Consider the following 23,908-nt stretch of genomic DNA (forward strand, 5'->3'; position numbering starts at 1 on the left):
TTGAGCCAGCCAAATGGCAGGTCGTAAGCACTGAAATGCTCAGACTTCCATATTCTTTCGTATAAAAACGATGGATGCTTCGTTTAAAGTTGAGACACCTATAAAACATGTGCTTGGGTAAATTCTAAAATAATACAACCTTATGTTTTGATTTATCGAAAAATAATACGAAAAATAACTCCTATAATTGGAGATAATCCAGATATGTGAACAAGTATTTGGACACACTCAAAATGTTGTTAATACAACCTTAATTTTTTTCTTTTGTCTCGTTCGTTGGCTATTATTCATCTAATAAATTACTTATTTAAATTGTAAATTATAGGTTGCTTACTAAACTGTTGCTATAAATGTTTATGTAAGTGCTCATCTAAGCGTCGAGCAACCAACGGTAGTAATTAAAGTTTATTTATCGAATTTCGTTTCAGTAAAACCAAATGCATGGAATTCCACTTTTTCAAATTATTTTTATTCGCTCCAATCATATTTGTGTCCATGTCTACATTTCAATTGAAATGTAATTCGAGTTACGACCCTAAGTGACTCGTCGTTCGCACTCGTACCGATATCGAATATCACCATTATTCGTTACGAACTTGACCTTTACACCGCTCCCGAGTCCGGCATTGAAATATGCAAACCTGCGAAGGTGTTTCGCAACGGAGATTATTGCGCGAAACGTACGAGCCGGGGACTTATCCAAATTGGATTTACTGCCGACCGGCTGACCGCCGCGGCAGGTCCGCGAGTTCAGTTGTCTGTGGCATCGCCCGCCGGCCTTATCCTGTCTCTGCTCCATCGCGAATCATAGACAAAGTGTTCTGAATTCGAATTTCCCGCGCATGTCATTTAAAAAATAAAGTATTTGTATTGAAATGATAGCAATATTGTTGCCTTGTTGCTCCTGTTTATTTACAATATATCATCTCATCTCAGTTAATACCAAATGAATGGCGTGGTTTGAATCGTGTGATTTTTGATCAGCATTAGAGATTGTAAAGAAACGTGATACTGTTTTAAAAACAGTTTATCTTTCGAAATTCAATTTTTTTCAAACTTTTTTAAAAAGTATTTTCACGCAAAACTGTTTCATTATTGTTGTCATTATTCTTTATTATATCATTGGCTTTACGATAGCAACATTTGTTGACAATTTTTTTTGGGTTTTTGGTCATCGTTATTATCTTTTGAAAAACTTTGATAAATAATGATAAAAACATATTGATTGCTTTAAGAAAACACTTGTTTTAAGGTGTTTTTAAAGAGTCGAGATTGCGTGAAATAGTTGCAAGATTTTTAAACAGTTTTTTTTTGCGAAACGGTAACAGCAGCAACTATTTTTTTTCTTTCTTCCTTCACCCACGATACAACCAAAAATCATTTTTCGTAATACTTTTGCAAGTTAACAGGTTCAAGAAGAAAAATGTCGGTTTTGTCAACTAGTACATTTAAAAAATATATCGTCTGAAAACACTTACGACGTATGAAATAGGATATTTAGTACTATTAGTTGCTGTGGCGTTCTTCACTTAAACCTTTTATATACTAAAAACATATTAATAATTGCCATATCTACCAAAATACTGTATTTCATAGATATTCTATGGTGATTTACTTTTATGGTACATTTTTCATATAATTATAAAATAATAATAAAAATCTAAATTTTATCATTTTACAAATATTCCTCCTTTTTGTTAAAATCGCAAAAACAGCAAAATTTTAAAGAGAAAATTTTACCTTTGTTCCTCTGCTCCATCGTATTACCGCTAAAAGCTTTTAAATTCTATAAAATTTACTGAAACACGAAATTGTGAGTTTTCGCCATGCCAACACGCTCGTATAATATGGTATTCCTCGTTAGCTCGGATCCCCGCGGGATCTAGATTGATTTTGTAGCCTGTCGACACCCCCCACATCCGCGCAATTACCCATCATTCACACAAAGTGCCTCTTAATATTTATTAAACCCTCGTTCTGTGGGAGCCTACCAAATTCCCATCGTAGATTACGTACATTCGGGAATTTGTTGCTCAAAATCGGTTGCTGATTAGTTTAGAAATAATAATAAAAAACAATTTTAAACAGATGATGTTATAAAAATGAAAACGATATTTTCTGGCGTTTCTCATGTATGTGATTATAATCCAGGGTTCGAACCTCACAAACTAATATAAGAGTTTCTGCTCAATAAAAAGCTCCTTTTCATCTTACCAATCTAGTGAAGTTCTAGTGATTCAAGAACAAGGTTTCTAAATTAGTTCATATATTTAGAACTTCCAAGATTTTGAGTAGTGTAATTTTCAATAATGGGTAGAATTGGTGAATGTTACACGTGTGTAAAGTGATCACTTAAACCAGCCTATGACGGTCGTCAGCCCGTAAATGCCCAGACTTCCATATTCTTCTTGATCGAGATGTCAAAAAATAATATATTATAATAATATATAATAAAATAATATATAATAATATATATTATTTTATTAGCTGTTACCTGGCGACGCGTTGCAGTGGCTCAATTTGGTCCAAACAGAGTAAAGGAAATAATTGTATTAATTGATTCGACAGTCACTTTGTTTTAATATGTATCCATTATATATATATATTTATTTTAATATAAAGCAACCATATTTTTTTTAATGTATCCATATTCTACCCGAATTATTTCACATACTAGGAGACGCTTGTACAACGTGATTTTTAATTTTTATGAAGTTTATTATTTTACTAACAAACATTAACTATCCACAGTGCGTAGATGACGCGTTGTATTTCCATTGTTGAATAACTTGAGAAAAAACTTTATTATGTATATTATTACAACATTATTACAAAATTGACAGCCTCTTCACCAAGACTAGTAAATTAATTAAAATTGAAATATTTTTCCGCAGTGACGCGTTTCGTTTCGCGGAATAATGCGTCATGTTTAACCAGCGAATGACGCGAATCCAATTTTCTATAAATACTAAAGTTTCAAATTCGTACTTAAGATATTCCTCAAATAAACTTTTTTGTTCCCGTTTTAAGGAGTGTAAAAATAAAACAGTTTTCCGATATCCCTTTGGAATATGTGATCGGCGTTTCCGATTGAGTGCCCCCATAAAAAAGTTATGCATAGGTTATGATGGAGTATAGAGTCATCAAAGAAACTCTTTTTACGGTTCAATGGTACTCGGATATGTGTAGGCTCAAATTAGAATTTCCCTTTAACGCTGTTTTCTTTATCATTCCTTCTGTTGATATACGGCAGGCTTATCTACGAATCACCTATGCGATATATATATATATATATATATATATATATATATATATATATATATATATATATATATATATATATATATATATATATATATGTGTGTATGTGTAATAAAATAACTAGGTACCTACCTATACATTTTATTAAGTACCTACATATAGTACAAATCTACCACCAGATGTCGCACTGAATAAACAAAAGACATCAGATAGAAAAATATAATATTGTGAACTGTCAGAATCAGAAAGATAGAAAAATATTGTATAGATTAATTAAGAATAAACTGCTATTGTCGTAACTTTAATTACAAAGCAACAGATTGTTTATTTTATTATTATACACCCACTTTACATATTATTTACACCCAATTTACAAAGAAAAATATTACCACGATATATATATATATATATATATATATATATATATATATATATATATATATAAATATATAAATATATATATTTATAAAGTCTCCGCGGTTTTTTGCCACTGATTGTGTTTTATGCCTATATCTCAGGCAACACTCGGCCGATCGTTTAAAATGTGCTAAGAAAGGTGACATTTTTGTCAATATTTTTTTTGCGAACTTGGTATTCTAATTCGTTGCTCGTGTAAAATGTTACTTGAAATTTTCTCTATTCACTTTTATTTCCCCTCTGTTCTTGTAGCAAGTCATCCGGTGTCCTATTATCTTCTGTTTTCTGTCGTCCCTAACAATACATTAATTTTTGCTAATTTCAGCATACCCGTCTTTTAATTTTTCTGCATTATATTATGCTGTAAGAATTGATTTATTCGAATGATTAAAACAACTCTAGGTATTGTCTAACGCACGCATCTATACTATTTATGTTTCTTTGTTGAAAAGTAAGCCACGCATTGTAAACCGCAAAAATCGTTGTTATTAATTACCCATATTATGTATTTGATTCCCACGCAAGCTCATCGATCTGATGGTGCTCGATACATAATTGAGTTAGAGGCGCATTAAGTATTCGTTCGTGTTCTCCGTAATTATTATTCTCACCCACTGTAAAATCCTTTGAAGGATTTACTAAAAAAAACTTTTTAAAGTTCCAAGAATTGTTTTGGATATTATTATTAGAATTCCAGCTGTATCCGCTCGCGTCACTGTGGGTCAGTCTGGTTAAATGAAAAATAATGAAAATAGAAATAACACACATACGCACAAACACACGTTGCTTTACGTTCAACAGATGGCGCTGCCATTGCAGTAAAAAAATCTTTTTTTCTTCTAATAACAAAATATTATTTTTACCTGCCATCTGTTAAATTTTTATGTACGCAGAACAACAATGCAATCGAAAACATTGATAATGTCACCAATGACAGCAGCTGTCAAGAAGCACGCTATCTGCCATGAGCGATAGTATTGCGTGTGTTGCTGTTACGTTTAACAGATGACGCTGGTATTGCGGTCGAATGACAGTTTTTCGAATAAAACATGTTTTTACCTGTGAATAACTTGGAGATTTAAGATTTTGAACAAACGGACATTTTAATATTAATGTAGATAAAAACGTGCGTATTTTAAAGTAACTTTTATCAAAAATTTTAACCGATCGATGAATAACTAAAGTTTTAAGATTTTGAACAAAAAAATATTCACATTTTTATTTTTGTAGATTCATGAAATGCGTCTTATTTCTAGACTTCTTTCAAATAAACGTACCGTAGAACGGAGCACTTGAACTTTGATGTGTTACTTGAGCCCAGTACAAAAAAAATAGATCGTGGTATCGATCGAAGTATCGTGACAATAAGTGTCACCTGTCAGGGAAACAATGAATCATTTCGATACGTTCATTATTGTAGACCTAATACAGATTTAAATCTTTTTTGTACTGGGCTCAAGTAACACATCAAAGTTCAAGTAGCCCCGTTCTACGGTACGTAATAGGGCATACCACTGAGAATGTCCAAATAAGGGAATTTCTCATAAGTATAGCGTAAAGGAATAATCTTCTCATGTATTACAAGTGTCTGGTTTCTGTGAAAAATTATATAATACATATATTCAGCAGATGAAAAATACTTACTTAAATAAGAGAAATATAATATTGCAAAACTTTTCTTTTCTTTTTAAATCAATCAATCTTCTGTAACAGATATTGTACGTCAAAGATAACATCTCTCATATAAATGATGCATCATATTCTACAGAATACATCATACCTACAGGTACATCACATTTCCGTTTGATATCTGTATTGAATCTACGACCAACTTCTATATGAATAAAAACGTAAATGATAGTTTATAATTAAAATGTAACTTTGTTTTAAAATCACTATAAATATTGTATTATGACTTAATTTTAATGTCTACCGGTTTCGAAGCTAACCGCTTCTTTATCAAGACTGATTAATACTTATAATTTATATTTGAAGCACTAACTTTGTGATTTTCCATTTTAAAATTGAAAAGTAACTTTTTTTTAAAATCACTATAAAGGGTGATAGTGATTTTAAAACAAAGTTACATTTTAATTATATGATTAATACTTACTTAGCTTCGAAACCGGTAGACATTATAATTTAGTTATAATAAATTATTTATCGTGATTTTAAACCAAGTTTTTACCTTTTAATTATAAAATGAAAAATCACAAAGTTAATGCTTCAAATACAAATTATAAATGTTACTTTGTTTAAAATCGTAAATTACCTTAACCGATTGCTTTGAATTTTCGATATAATAAACAAAATGTTTGGTACATAATAAGGAAGGTAAATAATAAATTCAACTCCCATCTAAAAATAAATACGGGACCATAACCCGACACTTATGGTACATTGAAAGCTGTCCCTACCGATCTGATACAGAATTATCTAGGCTTCCTGACAGACCTCTCTTGCAAAGCAATTTTATTTTATAAACTAAATTGAGAAAATTATTAGAAAATATGAACAAAATTGTTTCTCGATTTCACTGTGAATTTACATGTAATAGCTTTCAATGCCCGTGTCACTTCCAATTGAAATCAATACAATATTTTTGACATCTCAACATAGATGAAGAAGAATATGGAAGTCTGGGCATTCACAGGACTTACGACCGTCATAGGCTGGTTTAAGTGATCGCTTCCCTTTAAATGCCCAGACTTCCATATTCTTCTACATCTATGATGTCAAAAATAACGTAAAAAAGTTAAAATAAAAAACTCCTAATTAGAGATAATCCAGATTCGTGAACAAGTATTGGGATACACTCAAAATGTTGTAAATAATAATAAATAAATACAAGTTTGTAAAACCACCACCAAGTTTCTAGAAACGCCCAGTAGGTATAGGCAGGATTTAAAGGGATTCGTAGAGATAAGTAGTTAGTTTTTTCAGTTAGTCAGCTAGATCCGATTCCAACCCCAAGTTAGCCGGTACACAGATGCCCCATAACCTCGACCAGCACAGCAGACAGACATGGAAAAGCGCCGAGGCATTTTCAGAAAATGTTCACTCACTTCTTGAACATTTGAATAACAAGTATTTACAAAAATACTTTTATTTCATTTTATTTCTGTGAGCCTAAGCAGCTCATAATTACAATAGGTATCAAATTGTGGTAGAGTGGGTTCGAACCGAGAAACTCTGACTCCAGAGCCAGCAAACCACGGGACCACAACCGACACTTTATATTATCTCAATTGATGTTGATTTTGCATAGGGTCATAATTTTTCCCGATCTATCGCGAAATGTCACCGTTAATTACAGAGCTTTCTCGAAGACCTTTAAAAATCTCACGTCAAGTCCTGAATAAACCTAATAACTTAGGAAAAATTATCAATAGTTTTTGAGAACATTTTTTGTTTTTGTTTTTTTTCTAAATTTTTGTTCTTCTATAGCCTTCTGCTCTTCAGTTCCGAGAAACTCTGACTCGAGAGTCCGCGACACTAACTACGGGACCACAACCCGACACTTTAGTGGATTCTTACCTCTTCTTACCCATTCTTATCTTGATTTACCTCTTCTACGATGTAAAAATGTATACCAAGAGTTATGAACAGGTTTGGATTCGTTTCACCGTTGTCGCGTGCGCCAACTTTTCCACTTTCCCACTTTCCCGCGTCTAGCCTCCAGCCAGGTACACACAGGCATAGCCATCCGCCACGGCGCGCGCATGCGTGAGAATTTTCTGAAATCCACACAACCATGCTTCAAACGCCGCATTTGCGATTTATCGAGAGAACCCATCAAAGTCGCTCTCCTAACGTGCTGAACTAATCTCAAATTGCTACACCATGTTATGTGGACCAGTGCCTTCTAGATCACCTTGACGTTGCAGTCAACCAACCCAACCTGCACAGCTAACTCCACCTTTGAAACCGTGATAGCTTTCAACATAGGGATCAACTGGGCTGAAGAAGTCGTCCAGAACACTGAAGAATTTATGGTTTTGTGACGAATGCGTGATCTAGCCCTTGAACACCAATTAGGTTCGTTGGTTCAAAGATAATATCTGATTTTTTCAAGCTAAAATAAAAATATAACTTATATTTGAAGCTCTAACTTGGTGGTTTTCGATTTTATAATCAAAATGTATCTTTGTTTTAAACAAGAGTTTACATTCACATAAAAGTCTTGATAAAGAAGCGGTTAGCTTCGAAACCGTTAGACATTATAATTAAGTTGCAATAAAATATTTGTAGTGATTTTAAAACAAAGTCACATTTTCATAATAAAATAAAAATGTTTAATTTAAAATTATTTTATTTATTTTAACTTTGTGTACAGAAAAGAAATATTTGCATTGCCGGGCTAAAAAACTGCTGAAAAAACAATATTTTCCAACCAACCAAAAACAGACTAGTGATATAGGTCAAAACGTTAGATACCTTATAAAGCTGTTTGCAATCAGAAGGTAGACAGTGCTTTAACATCAAAAAAAGATGAAGGATTAATTCAGTACCTAGATAAAAAAATAAAATCAAGAGCATTTTCAAAAACTAAAATTTCTTTTTTTCTCTCTCATTTTTCTCAAAACGCTGGAATCCGAACAATTCCCTAATCCGAACGACCCACTGTACGATTTACGTTCGGATTAGCGAACTGGCACTGTACTGAACAGAGATGCAGAGCATCAACAGCATGTATGGGTGGAACGCGCCTTGTACGTACACGCAGTACCTAATGGAATTCACCGTAGTCGCTTTTTCAATTTATTTTTATCATGTAATTCAATTCGTGTAATTTTTTTACCTATATACCATTTAACTTTATACGTTTTTTTGCGAAAATGACAGTATGATGTATTACAATACTTAGCGATAAATTGGACAAATTTTCTAAGGAGTATTTCAATCAAATGAATAAAAAATAAAGCTACCTGATCGAATGTTTTGAGTAATTGACACAAAAGAACTTAGCGTCTCTAACTTTGCCCAAAAAGATACATACTGTTAAACGATTTATAATTATTGGTAACACTTTTTAGGCCCAGTAGTCGTTAAGTCGCAACTTGATTTTCTCTTATCCAGGTAACATTTTTATGTATATTATATATTGATGAATATATAGAAAAATATATTATTGTAATTTTTTAACTCCTTTCCTTTCAATAACACTTTTCTTCGAAGAAAAACTTATTTTTTCAGTGCAAAAACGGTGTTTTAAAAAAAATCATTTACGTAAAATGTTACTTGGATTTAGAAAAAAATAAGTTGCGACTAAACGAATACTGGGCCTTAAGGGTTCGATATGTGTATAATCAATTGAATATATGGAGCTTTGGTAACCACTGCGAACCCTGTCCGTAATTTAATAGGATCACAACCCAAGAAACCTTGCCGAACGGAAAGTCCTCTGTATATCTAATCCTATATAAGGCCTTTGATTTAATTTAATTTTAAAATCTAAAATAGTTCCTTCACATTCGACCGTTAAGTGTTGAAAGGGAAAATACCAAATGGCTAGCATGTTTCAGTTAACATGAAATACTATTTCCATTCAAGAACCTCACTGGAACCCAAATAATGCCACCATTACACATTTCATACTGAAAATATATCGTAGTTGTTTCATATTTATTTTCACAAATTTTATGAGTGCTGTCCCTGTTATGTTGCTCCGGAGCTGGAATAAACAATGCGAACCTTGGGGAGTATCGTAAATTTCAATTTCTTTTATTGTTATGTAGTCCGGGTGTAATGGATATATGTGCTTTATTTTGTAATAAATTTATCTACTTATTTTTATTACACTATATTATTTATTGATTCGGCATTATCTTTGTGGAATGAAATGTTAATTTTTTTTTAATTAAGCACTTGCATAACACCGCTTGTTGACTTTTATTTTTCATTAAAAAATACATGAAAATTTTTAATTCTGATAAAACCTTAATTAATAATATACTGCTACTACCATCACGCTGTTGCCCCGCAGGGCTAAGTAGAGAGGATGGGATGCCTGCTGTCCTGGCATACGCTCCTAGCTTCCTTCACATCCATACATCTAGTCATACATGCTCTCCGCTTACGCAGACTTTTGACACCATCAGATTTTAGGTTCTAATTGATCTGATCGTGGCAAGTCTTTTCCAGCCGTCCTCGTTCTGTTCTCCCTCCCGCTCACATTCGCCATATATACTTTCTCAGTCATTCTCTCGTTATCCATTCGCTCTACATGTCGTAAAGAACTCTTTCTAATCTTTTCATTTATCCTTAGTTCTGCCTTATTTTCTCATTAATTAATAATATAAGCTTTTCCAAAATACGTCACCATTATTATCTATGTTTCCTTTTTCAAAACGTCCCATTCCTGAACCCCCCCCTCTATTTACTACCCTACCAACTTCTATATATGTATTGTACCTGATTTTTTTTATCTTTAATTTTACTTATCACACGTCGATGAAAACAACTGTTTTTTTCTCGAAACTAGTCGTGTGTAATGAAATAAAACTCAATTAGTATTATGCAAGTGTTAATTTTTTTTTAAAGAAAAGATTATCGCATAATAGAACGGAATGGCAAAGGAGGTATCATTTGTTGCTGCAGACCGATCCACGGGATTGAGACCACAGAATAAGAATTAAAAAAAAAACATCTAAATTACTATATTTCGTAGATTTTCATTTTGGTGACGCCGTGTCGTAAAAAAAATTGCGCGGTATCGGTGATCCGATAATGTCTGTCTTATTTTTACATGTGCTATATCTATTTGCAAGGTCACGACCCGGGGCGCTGTGATACGATCTTGGATTATTCTGAGCCGAGCCTTGACACGATATACTCGCACAATATATGTAAAGTGCATAATCTTGTTATCTCGGGGTGCTTTGAGATTGGTGACTAGTCGGCCATTATTTTGGCCATTGTCGGCCGTGGTAAAATCGCACGCGCGTTCGATAGAGTGCGGTTCTCTAGGTCAGTGTTCCGCAAAGTGTGTGCCGCGGTATACTGGCGTACCGTGGTGACTAGTTGGTGTGCCGCGAAAAAAGTCACTTAATTCATGGAGCTAAAAAAACTGATCGGACATTAAAACTGAAAATTTCCGAAACACTACCACCACCATCACGCCGTTTCCCCGCATGGGTAGGCAGAAAGAGTATAAAAAATATACACCGCTTTCAAAGCGTACTATTGCAATTCTTTTACCGTTTGCCACGACTTGTGCGAATTAGGATTTTCGACTCAAACTGCTATTTAAAAAAAAAGAGACGCCTCTGGACGATCAACGAAGAGATGAGAGCAGCCTTATCAAAAATCGCTCTAAAATTTTATCACCCGTGCTCTTTTAAGCAGGCTTAGATTTTGTGTAATATATCGCTCACTCCTTTCAACAACGTCAAATATCAAAAATCCTAAATTTTCAGTTGTGCATGTTTTCGGAATGCCCAGAAAATGTACTATACCCCAGCAAAAGCGGCATATTTTTAACTTAATATTTACCCGCTACGGGGCATAAAGTGTTGTTTTTGCATTTTGAAAAAAAGGTATTGTTTAATTATTATTTTTTTAAATATACTAAATATTTTTCAAATGGAGAAAAAACATTCAGGTTTTACCTAAAAGATCTGTTTCACAGTAAAAAGTTCAATAAGCGACTTGATATTTATTTTTAATACATTTTATTATATTTTTAAACTTTAAAAAAGATCTCCTGAAAAATCAAGTTTTTTGATATATGACGATGTTGAAAGGAGTGAGCGATATGTTTTCGCCCTATATTAATTTTAATAATTAAATAAACTTTGTTTTTGTATTTGGTGTACCTGTAAAATTTCTTGATTTGGCAGGTGTACCTTGAATAGAAAAAGTTTGCGGAAGACTGCTTTAGGTGGGGGTGCCATTATGAATTTTACGGGGTATGGTACTTGTCAACGGCATGACTTGGGCAATGATTGTTCCTCGGCAAATTAACAACATTGTCCATTGTTCCTCGGCGCCGGCTCCCGCGGTCCGTATGGCGTAACTCCGATTGTTCATTGTGTCGGGGTTATGCGAATAAAATAGTAAATATGTATAAGCAAACAGGAGTCGAGGGGATTTCTATCTCGTGCCATTACGGCCCATTCAAGAAGTTAAAATTCATTTTCTTTTGACTAGTCACGCCATTTATCATTTTCCATCTTTCGGGATTTTTTTATTATTTTATATTTAACAACATTCTGAGTGTGTCCAAATCTGGATTACTTGTTAACAAATCTGGATTATCTCCAATTATATGAGTAATTTTTCATATTTTTTGACATCTCAACATAGATGAAGAAGAATATGGAAGTATGGGCATTTACGGGGCTTACGACCGTCATAGGCTGGTTTAAGTGATCACTTTACACACGTGTAACATTCACCAATTCTATCCTTGATTGAAAACCACGCTACTCAAATTCTTGGAAGTTCTATATATATTGTTCACATTCGAAACATAGTGTTTGAATCACTAGAATTTCCCTAGAGACATCTATGGTGAGATGAAAGAAGCTTTTTTATTGGGCCGAAACTCTTTCATTTATATGTGTGATCCGAATCCTGGATTATATATAATCACACACATAAGAAACGCTAGAAAATATCATTTTCATTTTATTATTTTAGCTTATAATTTATATAAAACATTTTGAGTGTATCCAAATACTTGTTCACACTCCATGTTTTGAAATTTTTATTTTAAGTAATGAAAAAGTACCTTTGACTGACTGTCACAAAAAGTTCCTGTCTCTTAATTTCATGTTTAAATGTCCTTTAGTACTTAGTTTAAAATTAAAATAAAACTTTAAAATTAAATTTAAATTTTATTGAAAAAAAGTTTTATCTTTGGGAGTCTGTGAGACCTATAACAGTGGTAATGTTACAAAAACGTATAACAGTGCTTAAGAGTTAATAATCCAGATATGAGAACAAGTATTTGGATATACGCATAACGTTGAAATTCATTTTCATTTCTACAATTTATCATATTCCATCTTTCGGGAGATGTTTCGCAAATTTCCATTCGCCGCTTAATTCCCTAATGCGCATCGTATAACTAAAATATTCCCGACTTATATGGGATAACTCGTTTTATTATTATGTAAATTGAAAATAAAATGGATACGCAAGTTTTATTTTGTTTACCCTAGGCGTAGGTTCAAGTGGATTTTCATAAGGCAACACCATTAAAAATATGCAAAGTTTTTTCGTGTAAACGCAAACGGTGGGTGTTTTAAAAAAAATATTTAGAAAGTATAATTTTATTTGAAAGTTAAACGAAATTCTGGGGAATGATTCAAACTTTTAGGGCTGAATAATAAATTGGTTCATTAGTGCCCATATATTTTTTTTCGATAACAGTTTCTTGTCCAAACTGTTCGCATTTTTCACAGAAACGATCTTACGTTTTGTGATATTCCAAAAAAATATATCCAAAGCTCCAAAATTGATAATTGTGAAAGTAAACTAGGGAAGAAAACAAAACGGATCATTTACATCTCCAGTATAATAATATTATCATCTCGGGTTTTCCCTCTTGCTCTTTAGGCAAAATAAAGGAATGGGTAAAAGATCAAGAGTTAATTCTATGAATATTGAAAAATATTTTTTTTTCTATTTTTTTCTTCGACAAGACACAAAGGTGACTTGGTTGGTCTCTCTTTTATTTGTTTTATTTTGTTTATAAATTTTTATACAGTAAATGTATTTACTTACATGTGTATATTTAGTTAACAAATAACGGTTTATAAAAATGTAAAGTCAATTTATTCCGAGGATTTTCAGATGCTAAAATATTTAATGAAATGTAATTTCAGTCCCTTCGAAGTTGACCAAAATTCCATTATTTAGACGTAAACGTCATCGTCCAGTGTATATATTCCACTTTTATTAGGCTGTTAATTCGTCTGTGTACTCGTATGTCTCGATTCACATGTACATTTCATTGTAATTTATCCGTCTATTGGAGTATCGCGTATCGATCACTGTGACTCACTTAATAGCCCGCAACTCACAACGCACACTGTCGACAGCCGATATTGTATAGCGGACATTGATCAGCACTTGTGGGAAGATCGATTCGACCTCACTGTAATAATAGGTGGCTAGTCAACTTTTGATGGAAACAACAAAAATAAATATATTTTTCCATTCCTTTTTTTTGGCATTTCACAACATATTATAATTAAAAGTACAAAAAATTATATTAATACAAAAAAGATTCCACAAACGCATGGCCTGGGTATACTTTTTTTAATTTTTTTTTTATAAAGGGCACTGGAAATAATACAATAGATATCAGAAATATAAATAGATTAAAAGTGAATTGTTGGGTTAAGTTAGGTTAGGTAAGGTTAGGTTATATATCCAAAATTAAACAAGGAATTCAACCAAATAATGGTTGAATTCTACATTTATTTATGTATATTTTAATACGTGACGCGTTTCGTCTTCTTAGGACATTATCGATCATATATTATTAGAACATTATCGACTATACTTCATGGGACATTATCGATTATATATTTTATAAATAAAAGATTAAAATTGCTTATATTATATAAACTACAAATATTTGATTTTGACAGAAAAAAATATGAAAATGAAAAAAGTTAACTAATAAGTATGTACTATATGAGTCATAAGTTTAAATGAAGAAACTACTTAGATGTACATACTTATCTTATTTATTAACATATTTTTAAAGAAATTTTTGCATAGAGTCGGGAGTACGTTTATCAAACCCTCATCCGCACCCCAATGGTGCACAGGGCACTGCATCCTATAAACGCAATGTTATCTTGATCGTTTACACATGAAGGAAAGGTGATCAGCCCTCAGCTTCGGGTACCAGTCCAGGGTAATATTGAATAAGTATTATACCGAAAAAATCACTTTTATTTTTTTTAACACCCCTGGGAATCAAACCCGCGACCTCCAGAACGGTAAGCGAGCGTGCTGACCATTACACCACGGAGGCAGACAAATGAGGGATACTGAAATTGGTAGTCAAAAAAGTTCGGGCGAGTTTCGTGAAATGAAAATTAAACACTTTTCGGAAAATCGTAAAAAGTTTTATTTAAGTAATTACCCTCCCGGTATTTTTCCGAGCTATTATCGCATTTTGCTGCCAGATAATCGCACGCTAAATTCTTTATTAAAACGGAGATTAAAGTATGTAGAAGTTGTTACTTTTTTTTAATTCATAAAGTCAAAACGTTTTACGAACGCGCACTTAATTGAAAATTGGTTATTTTTATAATTAAAAAGTTTTAATTTGAAAAATCCTACGTAGTTATATATTTTAAAGAACACCAAACACTTTTTTTGGTCTTTACATCGGTTATAATTCTCATCACTATTTTACACGCTTTAAGCTTTTTTCGACCACATATAATATACATATAATTTTGGTAAATTATTTATTGATTTGGCATTAACTTTGTGGAATGACATGTAGATTATTAAAAATTTGTTTTACACCACTAATTGAGTTTTATTTCACACGACTAGTTTCGAAAACTACAAATATTTTCATCGAGAGGTGACCACAAAAACGGTCAATGGAAACATCGAAAGAAGACAGGCGCCGTGGCGTAGTTGGGTGGACGCTCGGCTGCAAAACTGGCGTCGAGGGTTCGATTCCCGCCAAGTGCAAAATAAAATCAAGAAAGATTTATTTTCTTATTCTCAATATTATTCATATTTAAAGCATTTACTTTGTGGTTAGTCGTTTTTACTTATTTTTTTTAACAAAAATGTTAATAATATTAGTATATAATCACTCACTGAGTTTTTTTATGTCTACCGGTTTCGAGACGTACCCGTCTCTTCGTCAGCACAATCACTACCACAGATTTATTTTCAATTAGTCTGGGTTTTTGTGATGTATTTTCACATTTACCTTCCCTATCTTTACTATCCTACCTACAGACAAGCCTCTAATAGAGGCTTTGCGGGTTATTCCTTTAAAAAATTAATCTGTTGTTTTCGAAACTGGTCGTGTGAAATGAAACTCAATTAATGGTTTAATACAAGTGTTTGATTTTTAATAATTAATTTTGGTATAATTTGAATTCTGCAATTCTCGTTATAATAGGATTTTTGTGAATAAATAATGTATGACAACGAATGCTGTTGGTGTCAAATATTCGCATCAGATTGAGTGAGTGTGCATCCGTGTAGCGAGCAGGTGACTGGATCTCGGTCCATGGCGGCTTTCCGATGCTCTGCGGCAGCTATACTCGTACTAGTGTGCGCCCTAACAGCAGGTATATCTACCTTCTTGTGGTTTCCTCGTCTGCCACATAAGACTCCATAATGTGACCTATTTGATTACCCACTCGTTGTTTTCCGCGATTTAATTTTGTATGTATTCTGATTTCTTATTCTCCCTTTTATTCCTCATTACTGAGGGTTGTGACACTTCGCTCACACTCCTTTCAACAACGTCATATATAAAAAAAAAACTTGATTTTTCAGGAGATCGTTTTGAAAGTTTAAAAATGTAATAAAATGTATTTAAAATAATTATCTAACCACTTATTGACTTTTTACTGTGTAACAGATCTTTATAGGTAAAACCTGAATGTTTTTTCTCTATTTGAAAAATATTTAGTATATTGAAAAAAAATAATTAAACAATATATTTTCTTCAAAATGCATAACATCACTTTCTACCCTGTAGCGGGTAAATATTAAGTTATAAATATGCCGCTTTTGCTGGGATATAGTACATTTTCTGGGCATTCTGAAAACATGCACAACTGAAAATTGATGATTTTTTTTATATATATGACGTTGTTGAAAGGAGTGAGCGACTTGTCGAAGCAATGACTCTTCTCCAGTTATCCCTTGCTGCGCTCCACGTAGCGCTCCAACCGCCGAGGTGCCTGCTGCTGCCTCAACCTGATCGGTTCATTGTGTGGGTTCTTCCTTTCCCTCTCTTCCCCTCCAGGCTACCGATCACAACCAGTCTTTCCAGACTATCCTCTTACAGACGAAAATAGTACTGCTTGTATTATTTTAAAAGCTACCAGCTGTGAACCCGATATTTAAAAAAAATTGGGATTTAGCATCCAACAGCAAAATTCTCAATAATAAGTCTATTTTTATTTATTTATTTATTTTATTTTGCCATTAATAAGAACTTGATTATTTTTTACGACGTATTAATGCTTTGTTAAATTAAAAATCTGAAGCTGCACACAAATTTGATGCGTTTTATTTTCATGGCATGTGACACACGACATTGTTATTTTGAAAAGTAAATTTTTTTGGCACTCAGGCTTTAAAAGGTTCGCCGTCCCTGATGTATTGTATTCTGATAGTAATCTTTAATTTCACTCTCGATTTTTCGAAAGCTGTTTATTAATATCACTAATATTGTTTGTTACAGTGTGCGTGTGCAGTCCCACACTGCCGTCCGTTGAATCGACAGAATACAAGTCTACTCCGTCCCCTCCTGTCGCCGGGGGCTCCGACAGTTCTCAGGGTTCGGCCGAGGAGCATGTGGATGCGGCAGACGCCGTCGCTTCTAGTACGGCCCTACCGCCTCGCGGCCACCGCGGCGGGAAGGCCATCGGCCAGCCGCCGCCCAACCCAGCCACCGTACTTCCGTACTTCAAGGTCTCCATCGCCTTCCCTCTGGCCACGGCCAGCGACATAGGAGACGAAGGCCCGGCGCTGCAGAAGGAACTCGCGCTCAATCTTGACTACGAGACACCTCCGCGGCCGACAGAAGAAATCAAAACAACTATAGCCACACTTGCGCCAAAAATCGAAGAAAAGAACGTCACGGAAGCTTTATCAACTAACGATACAGATGGAGAAACATCGATTCGCCAGGATAGCGCGGTAAACAGTACAGATGAAGATGTAACAGTGCCAAACAATGTAGTGGACTCTGACGCAACAGCCATCAGCCGCAATTCTTCCGCGAACGACAGTGTTCCTAAAGTCTTGGATGAAGCGCCGACCAATATGACCACTGTTGTCGTGGAACTCTCTACCGCCAGGGCTCTGCTGCTGGAGACCGGCGTGGGGCGCCGGGCCGCGGACTCGGACGTGAGCAGGAGCCAGGTGCTGCCGGGGGACGGCGGGCTGGACGCGGGCGCCGTGTCGGGCATCTGCTTCGGCATCCTGGTGCTGCTCGGCCTGGGGGGGGCCGTCAGCCTGGTGCTCTACAGGCGGCGGTACCTCAACAAGCCCCAGACTCTCAACGACAAATGCTCCAATCCCGATTCCAGCGGGTACATTGACGACAGCACCATCAGGGTAAGGGCCTTTATCTATTTGTTTGTTTTATTTATTGTTTCGGCATTCAGTTTGTGGTGAGGTATAATGAAATTCAAATGAAAACACTTGTTTTTTAGCACTTGACTTTTTTTTACTCAAGTGGTAAAAAACAAGTGTTTTAACTTAAATTTTATTTGTTTGTTCATAAGAAACTGTCACAAGAGGTGGTATCATACATGATTAAAATAGTCAACGACATTGGTACCATAAACCAAGCTAGGACACAAAATGCCGAAACCTCTTCTAGTGGAACGGAAAGTCTGCTGACGACAGTCTACAGTCCGGCTTCTTCTGAGGAGTTTTACGTGGTTTTCTCCCGGGAATGAGCTAATGCTGAGAAGTTCCTGATTAGCCCACACTAGATTATCCCTCCTGTTTCCAACACAGATTTAAAAAAAAAAAATTTTAGAAGAAACAAAAATCCACTTAATGATCTTTAAACCTTGTATATAATAATCAAGGTAAATAATAAATGCAACTCCCATTTAAAAAAAAACTATTTGTTATTAAAAAAAATTTCACATAGTTATTTATATCGATCAGCCAGATTGCTATGCAATTCCTAATAATTAATATCAATATTTATATTGAGGACTTCTATGGGCGCCAATTTAATAAGAGCGTTATTTTTTTTGTAAGAAAATTTTGTGGTTTTCCGATTTATCTAGTTGATATCGCAGTGTATAATCGCCACGGAACACTACTATGATCATCCTTAATCTTTATCAATCAGTTTACCATATAGTCAGAATTGTATTTGTTGAACATGCATGTTAAACTCTCGCAGCCATCCCTATGTAATGAACATTAATTTTAGCATGGATATTTTTAATTTCTAATGTGATTATTGTTACCCACATATTGAATTCTATCTTACCCGCTCTTTTTCTCCAATTTTTGTTTTATTTTGAACATAATGTGTTTAATTTTGACTATTGGTGTTTTGGGTTTTGATATTTAATTGATTTGGATTTTGATATTTGATTTGTTTGAATGACTTATCCACTTATATTTTTATCGCTCTCAATTTTTTCAATATATATGAATATAATTGTATTTTCAGGAAAACTCAGAAGAGATGTACAGCCTGGATAATGATTCTTTCCTGAACTCCTTAGAAGCCATGACGATCCAGAACTATTGGACTGACAGTGTGAAGCATACCAAGCTGTAACTCCTTCCGACGCGGCTTCGAACCTAGACACTCCACTACATGTACCAAAAATTACCTGAAGATTTATCTTTTTTTTTGGTATTTCCTAGAAAATAATTTTAGAATTATAATGATCTCATTTGAGAATTACAAAATAGGAAGTTTATAGTATTTCCACTAAAATTCCGTTTGTGATTGTTTTAAGAAATTGTCAGTATTTTTTTATCGTCTTACTATTGGATTTGTTTTTAAACATTGACCATAGCAATATTTTTATACAAAAAAATATTTTAAATTTCCGCAAGTCTCTTTTCCTAATACAGGTGGTTCTAGGCTCTACAGTTCACTTTTTATTGTTATATTATTATCAACATGTATCGCAATAATGCATCCAACTATCTCTGTATAAATTTGTATAATTGAAAAGTAAATATATGAAAAACACATTTTATTATGTAGCAAATTTCAAGAACAAATGCAATATGAAGTCAAGGGCCACCTTTCGTTGTGCATATTACGTTACATTAGTGCATTTTTTCCCAATTATACATAATTATAAAAACATGTTCTGTAAATACATATTTCTTATATTGTACTTAAATTAGTACAAAATTGTGTGCATACTGCAATATCAAATAGTTGTATTTATTACCTTAATAGAGGTAAATATTAATTGTAATCATTGTATAAATTTAAATGAATATTCCCTTTTGAATTATACATATAGGTCTCATCACATGCACCCTTTATATTATAAATTATACTTTTCCCTTTTATTTAATGTGCACTAATTGTAAAAATAACATGTTTAAAATATTTACACCCACATTCTACTAGAAGTACTACTTACTTGATCCATGTCCGCTCTCTTTGTGGAGCTGTGCAGTCCACAATTTGCCTCTTAGCTTTTCTGTCGGCTGCCAGTTTGATTTCATCCTCCCAAGATAGGCAGTTCAGAAGAGAACTGCCTTTGAATTGTCGGAATTGGACATCCCGGGCAGCGGGGGTTCAGTCAGTGTCTTGCGAAAGAGGCTCACTCCATAACGGCTCTCAAAAGGCAAGCAGATACATGGCCCAGCCAATGAATCGTCTTTCCTGGGCAACAGCTGTGACCACAGGTTGCTGTTTCCTGCTACTTCTCATTTCATGAAACTAGAAGTAATTTATAATTATATTTTTACCATTTTTAAAATATGTGAATATGTAGTTAATATTTAGGAAATTAAGCAGTGTGAAAAAAATATTAGATTTTATTATAAATTCATGATTAATCATGAAAACTATGGTATTAGCGAGATATAGCAATCTCTAAATGTCGTTTTTTTTTATTTATCTAATCTCAAACAATATGAAAAATAGTCTATGATAAAATTCATTGAAGTTATTGTAATATTGAAGAAATTTAAACCCCAAATCCATTATAGACAACTGTTGGGCAACAGTATTGTGTTAAAAATTACAAATCCCATACTTAGAGACATTCATTAGGATAAAATGGGTTAAAGGAAATATTGAAAATAGCAGATTGTTATAAGAAGGATGGGAAATGAAGCTACAGTACACTCCCGGTTTTCCGGGGTCATGTTAACTGAGAAGCGTATTATCCGGAACACGAGTCTTTGAAAAAATATTTTATAAAAATGAAAATATTTCACAATAGTCCTTAGAATGTCGAACACATTCATTATCCGCAGTGATAGAATAATAGTATCTCACATATATGTCATGTTTATGGCTTAAAATATGTATTTGTAAATAAAATTCTCCGGCCTTAACGGTGCAATTTATCCAATAAAAGACCCATTGTTTTGGTATTAGAGTGCGGATTCAATGATACGGATCTTCTAAATGAAATCTAACCCACCTCTAATCCAAACATACTTTCTGGTATTGTACTTTTTTTTTTAAATTCAAGAGCAAAATATCTATTTTAATGTTAGTTGTCTCTAGTCATGTCACGCTGTCAACATGTGTGTCTTACTAAGCATGTAGATAATACATAAACACAGTTTTAAGTTTCTTATTGCTTACATTTTTTTCATGTTTTCAGACTAATCAGGAAATCAATTAAACAGGATTTTTTTCACCATCCATTCTGGAAAATCGGACTGTATTTTAAATAGATCTTTCTTTTAATCAATGATTTCTATGGATTTCACCTCAAATTATTTCTCATACTGTTTGAGGTTAGCGATATCGCTATATTTGGATATTGTTTATTTTGTTCTTCTGATGTTTAAAAATTGATTTTGATAATTCCGTTACTTATATACTTGGTGTTGTTTGCGAACCAGTCCATACTTTATCATTTAACTTAATATGAAATGGTCGCTGATTGGCTGCTAGGTGTGAAGTGTATATGATACGCTTCTGACTGAGATAGGAATTATGGTTTTCTACTTCCTATTTTAATTTAATTTTCCAGTGTTAATACATAATGCAATTTATTGTAACCGTCCATAATAGTTTTAATTTTATATAATTTATTATATGTAATATAGTTTTAATCGATTTATAATTTTTTTGTATGTTTTACATATTTTGTGATGATACGTTTTACTAGTTTCTATTCACCATTAGTATTTTGTATATATGAATGCAAATATTATTTTTCTAATGTTTTATGGAAAAAATTATTTTTTACTTTCATGTACAATAATAATTTGTCTATTCCTGAATACATATTGTGAAAATTTAGATGATTTTATTTCAAATTATTTCAGAATTAATATTTTAAATACTTTTTTTGAGGATCAGATCATTAAGTTGAAAATCTTACCCTTATCTGTACCCAATGGTACATAGACCACTGCATGATATCAATGCAGTTTTATCTTGATCGGTACTTACCTACATAAAGGCAATGTCAGTCCTTTGTTTGAGGTACCAATTCAAGATAATATTTTATAAATATAAATATTTTTACCCCCCTGGGAATCAAACCTAAGACTTCCAGCACTGTAGCCGAATGCACTAACCACTGTACTATGGAAGCAGACAAAAGAAAATATATATATACTCGGGGATAAAAAAACACATCTATTTTTTATCACGTACATGACTTTTTATATATATTTTTTTGTTCATTGACACATTACTTTTGTTTTTACTTAGAAAAAAAAAACAATATGTGTTTTTGAAAAAAAAATTGTATTTGAAATTTTGAAAAACATTTTCAATGATTTATTTATTTATCAATGTGCTTAAGATTCAGACAAACCTTTTAAAAACATTTTTTTTTATTTGTGTATACTATTTTTTTTAATGCATTGCATTCTAGTTTAAGGATGTGACAATTTTAAGAGCTATTTAAAATGTACCATATTTAAAAATGTATACAAATTGTTGCATCTCTTTTTGTAAAAAATTCTATGAATTCTGTTTAAAAAGTGAGAGAAATGAAAATAATAACGAAATTTGGTTATTTCTTTAGCCTTTGTGTGTACAATTTTGACAAACAGCAAATTTTCACCTGTTGGTTTGATTTTTTCATATTTTGGTCAAGAAAATCATAGAGTACCCAGATAACAGTCACTTTCCCAATGTAACATTAGCTCTTTTGATGATAGTGTTATTGTAATTTATGTCCTATAAGTTTAATATAAATCTATTTAGATACACCCTCTTTTCAGTATAAAGTATAAAACTTCAGAGTCTACATATTTTTGTCATGTATAGATGAATATTTTCTTTATAAATTATACATGTGATAGTACTTAGTCTGTGATTAATAGTATTTCGATTCGTTTTAATTTTTCAACATTTAATGCTTTTTAAAAATAATATAAAAATCCGCAGTGTAAATTTTATTTTTGTTATTCTTAACATGTTTGAGAATGCCATATTTATAATACATATATTTATATTTCCAATTTGTTGGTAGTAATGAATCAGAACATCCAATAAATTCTTCATTGTGGATTAATACAGTTACTAATATTATTATGACCTTTATTAATAAAAACCGTAATTAACCAAATGCAACATACACTATTTTTTTTTAACAATGAATTTTTCGCTGCATTGTTTTTTAAGTTCATTTAACAAACATTTTAACTTATTAATATGGTCATATTGATTATAAAAGTATAGGCAGCATTTGGCAATATGCCTTCTTATTAAAATATTTGGATACATCGATAATAGATGGCAATCTACCGGATCTATCTACCTTCATAGAAAAATTTGACATTATTTTACCCAGCAAAATGTGGGAAATATATATTTTTTGTTGCAAATATGCTCTTTGAATATTATTATATATAAAACATATCCCATTTCAAAATTATACAAGAATGATACTTAATTTAGTATAAAATAGTTTTGAAAAATAGATGATAGTATTATGTATTATAGGATAATATTTGTCAGAAATAAATCATTACAGCATTAACAAGTTGTCTTTATTTTACCTTTAAAAAACTTATATTTCAGATAACTTTTTTATTGAGTATAACCTCATAGTTAGGTGAGTAGGCGCATTAAACCCTTCCCTTACGATGCCAAAAACAATCGCGCGCATATCACCCGAGCGCGCGTTCCGGTGATATGTATTGCGTACACCATATGAAAATGTATTTAAAAACGGGAAACTGTACATACTCCTAAATGTTGCTTTTATTGAGCATTGTTGAAGTTAAAATGCATCAATTTTGTAATGTTATTAAATACTGGTAAATACCTAAAAAGAGAAAAATACATCGCAATTGCCGCTGAAGCTAACTATGAGTATTTCAATGTTTTAGAATTAGTACATGTTAAACC

General features: G+C 32.8%; 1 protein-coding gene across 1 annotated transcript in view; it reads left to right on the plus strand.

Moving 5' to 3' along the window:
* Positions 1-20,653, plus strand: part of LOC148313868 (uncharacterized) — a 94,601-nt gene extending 73,948 nt beyond the window's left edge. The window contains exons 3-4 of the mRNA XM_088257552.1: positions 17,093-17,970; positions 19,055-20,653. Coding sequence (XP_088113678.1) covers positions 17,093-17,970; positions 19,055-19,165 — 989 coding nt within the window. The 3' untranslated portion in view covers positions 19,166-20,653. The remainder of the gene's footprint in view (positions 1-17,092; positions 17,971-19,054) is intronic.
* Positions 20,654-23,908: the final 3,255 nt, after the last annotated feature.

This window comes from Brachycentrus maculatus, unplaced genomic scaffold (assembly GCF_059751285.1).
Source record: "Brachycentrus maculatus isolate JH-2025_06_01 unplaced genomic scaffold, ASM5975128v1 h1tg000005l, whole genome shotgun sequence".
NCBI lineage: Eukaryota > Metazoa > Arthropoda > Insecta > Trichoptera > Brachycentridae > Brachycentrus > Brachycentrus maculatus.